Here is a 9,297-nt window from a genome sequence, read left to right on the forward strand (position 1 = left end):
ATTCCCAAAGTAACTAAATCTAACATGTAGGTATGTGTTTAAAGAGAACAGTACCAATAAAACTTAGAAACTTATTCTTTCATTAAATATAAGATCAGAAAAAAATTCAGTTACCTTTGAAAATCTTCCTCAGATATAACAAGGTTATATAAAAAAAATGGATCCGTGTCATCAGTCAGACGAATAACTAAGTCCTGAAAGAAAGTTTGTTGTTTTTAAATGTTTTTACTAGATCTGGCTTTTTGAGTAATTTCTTCCTTCTCAGAAGTAAAAAAAATCCAACAACATCAGTGTATCATAGTTATATTGCAGACAGCTTTGTTTTTTAGTGCTGCTGATTTTTTATTAGTCTTTACAGAGTTAGAATCTTAAATAGGGGTAGACATTCTGCTCTTCGAGAGCCACATGGAGGTGTGTAAAAGTTAAGTAAGTGCTAGGAGTTGAAAGTTTAGGAATATCCTCCTATCAGAGGCTTGGGAAAATTTAGACCCAGTCCTTGCTACACCGTAACATGATGACAAAAATTTTCTTTACCACTGAACATACCACATTCAATTTTATTTTTAGTTTCCCTTAAAATTAACTGGTATAGCATTTCAAAAGTGGCAAATATATCAGCAGAACTGACAATAATCCACACTAGAAAAAAGAAAGCTTCTGTCTCTCAGAAGACAGGGGTATCAGGTAATACATTGCCAGGTTTCTTCCAAAGGGCCTATTCTCTCCTAAACCAGGTGGCCACTGACATGGAATCCCATCTGTTTTCAGTCTCAAATGAAGTAGGTACCTTTCATAAAGACCACTTTCCAGGTAGCTAAGTGTACATAGTGTGGGAGATCATCGTAACAGCTAGAGCTCACAAAAAGTACACCAAAATTACGTACCAGAGAACACTGGTGAAACAAAAACAGCGTTAGTTACAAGATGAGGTAAAACTAATAAAGAACTGGGCATTAAGGTTAATAACACATTTGAAATAAAATCTCTACTCATAGCTACTACAGAAATGCTAAGATCCTAGAAAAATCTAAACCACTTATGCACAAAGCTAGAAAATGAAGAAGTATAGCAGGCATAAGGAATAACATGTAAGAAGTATAATATATAATCTCCACCCTGGAAAACTAGTAATTTAGGCACCTACTCTGCCTCAGAATGCCTTGTTCTTAAGCAGCTTCTATTTAAGTACTTCCTGAAATTCACCCAGGAGGCTACTTAAAAAACCAAAGGTAATACTAATACTACTAGGTCCCTGAACGTGTTCAGGGAAAGCTATGGCACACAGAAAACAGATGCTATAGTTCAGTGTTTTTTTTGACATGGGGTCTCGCTCTGTCGCCCAGTCTGGGTTGCAGTGGCACTATCACAGCTCACTGCAGCCTCAACCTCCCAGGCTCAAGTGATCCTTCCAGCTCAGCCTCTCAAGTAGCTGGAACTACAGGAGTATGCACCACCTTCAGCTAATTTGTGTATTTTTTTGTAGAGATGGGATTTCACCATGTTGCCTACATTGGTCTCAAACTCCTGGCTCAAGCAATCTGGCTTCAGCCTTCTAAAGTGCTAGGATTACAGGTGTGAGGCACTGCCCTTGGCACAGATGCTGTATTTCTTAGTCCTCTGTTCCATTGGTCCCCAACCTTTTTGGCACTAGAAACCAGTTTTGTAGAAGACAATTTTTCCAAGAACTAGGGGGTGAAGGATGGTTTCAGGATGAAACGTCCACCTCAGATCAGGCATTAGATTCTCATAAGGAGCATACAGCTGAGATCCCTTGCATGTACAGTTCGCAATAGGGTTTACACTCCTATGAGACTCTAATGCCACCGCTGATCTGACAGGATCGTAGGAGGTAACGATCTCTTGCCCACCTGCCACTCACCTCCTGCTGTGCAGCCCGGCTCCTAACAGGCCACAGACAGTAACCAGTAAGTGGCCAGGGGGTTGGGGACCCCTGCTCTATTCTATATCCTTAGTTCTGTTAATGACTCACACTTTTGAAGGTTATATGAGACTGATACTCTAAATGCATCTCTTCAAAACATAAAGTAAAAGAGTCACAAATATCTCCCCGTAGTATTTTGGTTTACTGTTTTTACATTTACACCATGAAATGCCAATTCTATAAGGCAGCAGTGTGTGTGTGTGTGCGCGCGCGCACATATGACCAACAGCAATAAAAGATATTTTACGTGTGTGTGTGTGTGTGTGTGTGTATGCAACTTATAAGTGCACTGGGCAAATCTAAGGAGACTGTCACCCCAACCCCCAATTCTTCATGTATGTTTTAGAAATATATAGTATAGGCTGGATCACGAGGTCAAGAGATCGAGACCATCCTGGCCAACACGGTGAAACCCCGTCTCTATTAAAAATACAAAAATTAGCTGGGCGTGGTGGTGCGTGCCTGTAGTCCCAGCTACTCAGGAGGCTGAGGCAAGAGAATTGTTTGAACCCGGGAAGCGAGTGAGCCGAGATCATGCCACAGCACTCCAGCCTGGCAACAGAGCAAGACTACATCTCAAAAAAAAAAAAAGCAAAAAAAGAAATACATAGTATAATTATCCTTCAGTTGTTTTCTCAGTAGATTCCACCACCCTTGATTTGCAACAGTTACAAAATAGCCCAAAATTTAAAAGCAAAATAAATGCAATTAAAAGATGTCACATTCTTAAAGAACAAAACTAATTATCTACAATGTACCTAAATGATATTTCAAAAAAGAACTAAATACCAACCTTTCTGTGAACTGGATTAGAAACTGATTGTAGTTCAATGCTCATTCTTATACTTACTCTCCTGTATGAAAAGACATACCCAACCATCAGAAACATTCACATGAAATGAGTTATCACCATCTTTTGTATTAACTAAAGTTTTCAGTCTTAAGCGACAAGACTTTCCACAGATGTTCTCTAACTTACAAAGAGAAGTTTGAAAAGCACACTGGATTTAAAGCTTAATGTCTTGTTGTTCCACTAGTGAGTAATCTAGCAGTGTTTAACCTAAAACTAAATTTTTCTCACTTGTAATATGGGGATATTGTGAGGAATAAATAAAATAAACACTGTGGAGAGCCTAGCACTAGCCTGATATATGACTTTGCTGCCCTGATTATAAAATAACATCTACTGAAAGACAAACCATCAATTTAGTAACTTTTCAACTGTAAAATGCGGACGTTTTGAGGACTAAATGAGGTAACAACCTCATATATCCTTACTGCCCTGATTCTAAAATAACATCTAGAAAGACAAACCACCAATTTAGTAACAACTTTTCACATTAAAAAATTACCATGTCAAGTGATTAAACTGATTTATGAGAGACTGATTCCATTTTAAAAACTTAGTATGTGGCCTGTCGCGGTGGCTCACATCTGTAATCCTGGCACTTTGGGTGGCTGAAGCAGGCAGATCACTTGAGGTCAAGAGTTGGAAACCAGCCTGTTCAACATGGCAAAACCTCCTCTCTACAAAAAATACAAAAATCAGCCAGGAGTAGTGGCACCCACCTGTAGTCCCAGCTATTTGGGAAGCTGAGGTGGGAGAAATGCTGGAACCTGGTGGGCAGAGGCTGCAGTGAGCCAAGACTGCACCACCGCACACCAGGTCTGGGCAACAGAGTGAGACCCTGTCTCAAAAAAAAAAAAAATTAAAATTAAAACTTAATATGTGAAGTAATATTAGAATGCTTTGAATGTTTAAAATCAAGGAAATAACCTATTCCCTACACTTACGCATACAAAAACGTATTTTCACATCCACGAATTAAATCTGTTTAATATATTCTTTATGTAATATAACCATAGAAGTACTATCAACAAGTTTATTACACCTATCCTTGAGTAAAGTAACTCTAAGCCCTGAGAGAGAGAGACCAGTGTTCCACATCCTATGCTGTATCTTAGAGAATCCAGAATTGGACAGAGGTATATAAGTGAAAGTGCTCATAAACATTAATCAAATAGAGCACAAATGTTTATATAATTCAGGAAATAAAGGGAGAAATTAGTAAAAAATATCTATGCACAAGTACTTCTCAAACTATTCTACCAGAATTAAATAACAATGGCTTTTCTTTGATGTGCAGATAGAAAAAAAAGTAAACTAACAAATAGAATTTGTTCAATTTTAAGTTTTTCTTCTAAGGACTTCTTTTAAACCTTTTCCACACTATTGCTTATCTATTACACAAGTAAAAAGTATAAACAGCAATTGAGTATTGATAGAAAAATTTGGAAACAGTTGACCAAGGCTAGATTCAACTGTTTAGATTTTTTAATGCTGACTTGTAATTTTATATGGGCTTAAAATGTGTCATTTTGGTTAAGTTTCTTGTTGAACATTGGATGCTAAATCTCCATTTGTACAATAAGGTTAAATGTTACCTCATAACTTTTATCTGTTTTCTGAAAAGGAACAAGAAGCACTAATTTACACCACAGAGAGGAAGAATTATTTTCAAAACAAGAGAATACACTGTTCCTATTTTTCTAGTATCTAAAGCAACGTATGTGAAACAGATCAGAGTGTTACTCCAATTCCATTTAAGCTTTCCCGAGCTGGGCACAGTGCCTCCCACCTGTAATACTGGCTACTTCAGAGGCTGAGGCAGGAGGATAGCTTAAGCCCAGGGGTTCAAGTCCAGTCTGGACAACACAGCAAGATTAAGCTTTCTTGAGGGGGGAAAGAAAAACTCAGTTTCCTAACTTGTAAGATAAGAGGATTCAACTAGAAGGTTTGTGAGAACCTTTTTAGCTCTACATCATTATGTTTGGTTTTCATCTTCTGAAGTCTTCTCTAGTATAAATGCCATAGTGGTATGATACTGCAGTTGATGTTTAACTTTTTATGATGCTTTACGTTTTATTTATTTTTATTTTACTTATTTGTTTTTTGAGACAGTCTCGCTCTGTCGCCCAGAAGCACTCCAGCCTGGGCCCAGGCTGGTGTGATCTTGGCTCACTGCAACCTCCGTCTCCCAGGTTCAAACAATTCTCCTGCCTCAGCCTCCTGAGTAGCTTAGATTACAGGGGCACACCACTGCACCTGGCTAATTTTTGTATTTTTAGTAGAGATGGGGTTTCGCCGTGTTGGCCAGGCTGGTCTCAAACTCCTGACCTCAAGTGATCTGCCCACCTCAGCCTCCCAAAGTGATGGTATTACAGGCGTGAGCCACCGCACCTAGCAGGTGCTTTACGGTTTTAAAAGTCCTGTCATACTTCATACATCTGCAAAAAGTACAAGAAGAGTCCATTTATTAAAATGTTTACATAATCCCGGAAGAGTTACACTACTGTGACAATTTACCAATCATATTAATGACATTGTTGCATATATTCCAAATGCCTATATACATTAGATGTTGAAAGTAAAAAGGGAAGGCCTATAAGTTAAACGTATTCCCCATGCTTAGTTAAAAAACATCCCTAGAAATATGCTATAGAAAAATACAAGCTTTCAGAGGATATGCTAACTAAAATCACAAATCTTATTTTTTCCCTTATAATGGAAATGTCATAAGAGCAATATAAAACAATAAAAACTCAATAAAATGTTATTTCTCATCTCAATAGATGTCATACTCTGAACAAAGCTTAAATCTACATAACATCCTCCCTGACATTAGATTTAGCTATGAGTTCTTTTAAATAAAAAGTATGCTAAACATCAGGCATGCTTTAGCAGAAATGGATTCTAGGCCATCTCTGCCACCCAGTAACTGTGACCTTAAACTATCAATCAAACAAATAAAAGGTACTTTAAGCCAGGTATTGTGCCAGGTGCTAGGGATACAAACAGAAATAAACATGGTCCAGGGGCCTGGCGCAGAGGCTCACATCCATAATCCCAGCACTTTGGGAAGCTGAGGTGGGAGGATCGTTTGAGGCCAAGAGTTCAAGACCGGCATGGGCAACATAGCAAAATCCTATCTCTACAAAAAATTTCTAAAATGAGACAGGCATGGTGGTACATGCCTGTAGTTTCAGCTACTCTGAGGGCTGAAGCAGGAGGAGAGCTTAAGCCCCAGAGTTTGAGATTACAGTTAGCCACGATTATGCCACAACACTCTAGCCTGGGCAACAGAATGACAGCCTCTCTTTACAAAAATAAAAAAAAAAAAGAAAAATAATTTTTGGGCATAGGATGACAGAAACAAAAAAAAAATAGTTTCTGTCCTCAAATTGAGATAAGATTAATGACTTTTCCCTAGATTTGCTTCTGATTGCATTTTAGGGAGGGAAGGGTTACCAACACTTACTGAGTACCTGCCAGGTATTTTACATATACCATCTTATTTAACAATAATCTTGGTAAGTAAATATTATCTGTTTTACAAAAGAAGAACTTAATGCCCAAATAATGGTTTAAGGTCACATTACAGAGCCCAAATGAAAACTCAGATCTTTCCCCTACACCACACTAATACATGAACAATGGCAATTCATTTCAACTTAGGCAACTTTAAAGGGTCCTTATAGTGAAAGGATTTAAGACACACCTGAAAGTTATGAAAGAAAAAAGCATTTGAAGCACAAAGAACAGCAGGGGTAATAGTACAGAGTGAGTATCAGGCATGTTCAGAAGGTAACAAGAATGCTTGTAAGACTTTTATATTGGAGAGATAAGCTTAGGACACAAAATTGAAAAGGCAGATTAGTGTTAAATCATGGGCATCAAAATTTTGCGTAATTTTACACCAGATGAAGTTCCCTGATCATTACCACTGTCCTCAACTGAATTTCCTTCTCTGACTTTAGTGTACTTATATTACTTCAAGCATTTGTAACACATTAACACCTAAAATTTAGTGAACATTTATTATGCTCTAGTCACTGCTGTAAGCACTTTATATGTAATAATTCATTCCATTATCATAATACCATGAAGTAGGTACTGTTATTACCATCAGCTTAAAGATGAGACACAGAGAAGGAAATTGTACAAGATCAGTCAATAAGTGGCAGAACTGGGACTCAAACCCAGGCAATCTGGCTCCAGAGCCTAAATTCCTAATCTGTGCTATGGTGCTTGTCCAAGGAAAATCTTTTTATTTCCCCTATTAAAATGTGAGTTCCCTGAGGGACAGAATGAAAACAGGTTTTTGTTGGCTTTTGTTGTTGTTGGGGATGGGGGGGGGCTGCATATTTACATCCTCCACATGTAGGACAGTTCCTGAGACACAGTAGACATTTGCCAATATTTGTTGAGCTGAACTGGCCTCAAATACTCAACCAAGGCGTCTGGGCTGGGTGTGGTGGCTCACGCCTATAATCCCTGCATTTTGGGAGGTTGAGGTGAGACGATCACTTGAGCCCAGGCGTTCAAGACCAGCCTGGGCAACACAGGGAGACCTCGTCTCTATTAAATTAAAAAAAACAACAACAGTCAGGCGTGGTGGTATGTGCCTGTAATTGCAGCTACTCAGGAGGCTAAGGTTGGTGAACCCTTGGGTCCGGGAGGTCAAGGCCGTAGTAAGCTGTAATTGTGCTACCATACTCCAGTCTGGGCAACCGTGAGACTCTGTCTAGGAAAAAAAAAAACAAGAGAGAGAGAGAGAGTCTGGGGTGTTCTTTCTATAGGTCAAGGATCACCAAATTATTCTGTAAAGGGCCAGATAGCAAATATTTTAGGCTTTGCAGGCCATAAGGTCTCTGTCACAATTACTCACCTCTGCCCTTCCTGTGCAAAAGCAGCTACAATTTGTAAACAAATGAGCATGGTTGTGTTTCAAGAAAAGTTTATTTACAAAAACAATGAGACATCTGGCCCATGTGCTCCAGTTTGCTGACCCCTACTATACAGATAATAGGAATATATTAAAGGTTTCTAAGCAGGGAAATTGAGTTTTAAGATTAACTGTGATGGCAATGTAACCAGAAAGAGACCATCTAGGAGTTTCCATATTGAAACCAAAGTCATGGCCCCCTTTATCTTTCTATAATCATTCTAAAACAGTGTTGTCCAATGGAGATACAATGCAAGCCACAAACGTGAGCCAGATACGTAATTTTAATTTTTTTCATTTTCTTTTTTTTTTTTTTCAGAGACAGGGTCTCACTCTGTCACCCAGGCTGGAGTACAGTGGCGCAATCACAGCTCACTGTAACCTCAAGCTTAGGCTCAAGCAATCCTCCCGCCTTGGCCTCCTAAAAGTGCTGGGACCACAGGTGTGAGCCACCACACCTAGCCTACTTTTAAATTTTCTAGAAGTCACATTTAAAAAAAAACTTTTAAAAGCAGGTGAATTAGTATATACTATATACTAATATATAATAGTATAACAATACATTATTACTGTTAATAATACATTGTATTTAACCTAATATGCCGCAAAATATTGCCATTTAACACATAATATAAAAACTGAGATATTTTATTCTTTTTTCATAGTAAGTCTTAAAAATCCAACGTGCATTTTCAAACGTAAAGCACAACAATTCAGATAAGCCCCATTTCAAGTGTCTAATAACCACATGTGGCTAGTGGTTACCATACTGGACAGCATTAAAAGAATGATCAACTAAACCTACAGATCTCCATATGCAGCTGCTGGTTTTGGTACCATCTCCTCGACCGGCTTGCCACTGATTTTTGACCGAATTCTGAACTATATGTACCACAGTTTGACATTACCGGCAACTCAATAAGGCAATGTCTTCATTTCATTTTTTATGTTACATTTATACACCACTTTTTCACATACGATTTCACACCTGATCCTCATTACAAACACGTGAATACGCACGTTATATCAGTTTTACAAATGAGGAAAGAACGTTCAAAGAAAAAAGAGAGAACTATTGAGTGTTGGAACTGAGAAAAAAAATTAAGTCTCCTGACCTCTGGTCAACTCTATTTACGCCCCAACAAAACCACCTCCTTAATCAAAGTTGAACTTCTCTGTGCGACTGGTCTTTATTTCCTCCAGTGATTGTAAACTCCATGAAAAACAGGACTGTTTTTCCTGACCACTGTATTCCCAGTGCCCAGCAAGGTGTTTTACAAGGAGCCAATATTTACTGAATGAATTAATTAATGACGTTTCTGATTTTCTCATTGTTAGTCGGTTAAATGTAATTTACTTTTTTTTAAAGCAACTGATGTGAAGAGCCAAAGTACGCCACCAAATTGGTAGGTTTTTAAAAGTTGAATCTTACTGCCAACATACTCTCAAAAGAGAACGGGGAGAAAAGGCTCCGAGCCAAGGCCTGAGTTCTAGCGCTGACCCTGCCATGAATTGGCTGTGAGCCCTCACGTAATTTTTTTTTAACTTCTCTGGGCCAGAGTTCTTATC

At 38.4% G+C, this 9,297-nt stretch overlaps 1 protein-coding gene across 3 annotated transcripts in view; it reads right to left on the reverse strand.

The window, feature by feature from the left end:
* SASS6 (SAS-6 centriolar assembly protein) overlaps positions 1–9,297 on the reverse strand; it is a 48,715-nt gene that overhangs the window by 38,779 nt on the left and 639 nt on the right. For 2 of the 3 annotated variants that reach the window (XM_050807457.1, XM_050807447.1), the window contains exons 2-4: positions 3,512–3,630; positions 2,736–2,796; positions 115–194 (exon numbers count right to left, since the gene is read on the reverse strand). In XM_050807457.1, the coding sequence (XP_050663414.1) occupies positions 115–194; positions 2,736–2,796; positions 3,512–3,630 (260 nt within the window). The remainder of the gene's footprint in view (positions 1–114; positions 195–2,735; positions 2,797–3,511; positions 3,631–9,297) is intronic. The other variant, XM_050807467.1, reaches the window with a different exon arrangement.

The sequence above is a fragment of the Macaca thibetana genome, chromosome 1, assembly GCF_024542745.1.
Source record: "Macaca thibetana thibetana isolate TM-01 chromosome 1, ASM2454274v1, whole genome shotgun sequence".
Classification (NCBI taxonomy): Eukaryota; Metazoa; Chordata; class Mammalia; order Primates; family Cercopithecidae; genus Macaca; species Macaca thibetana.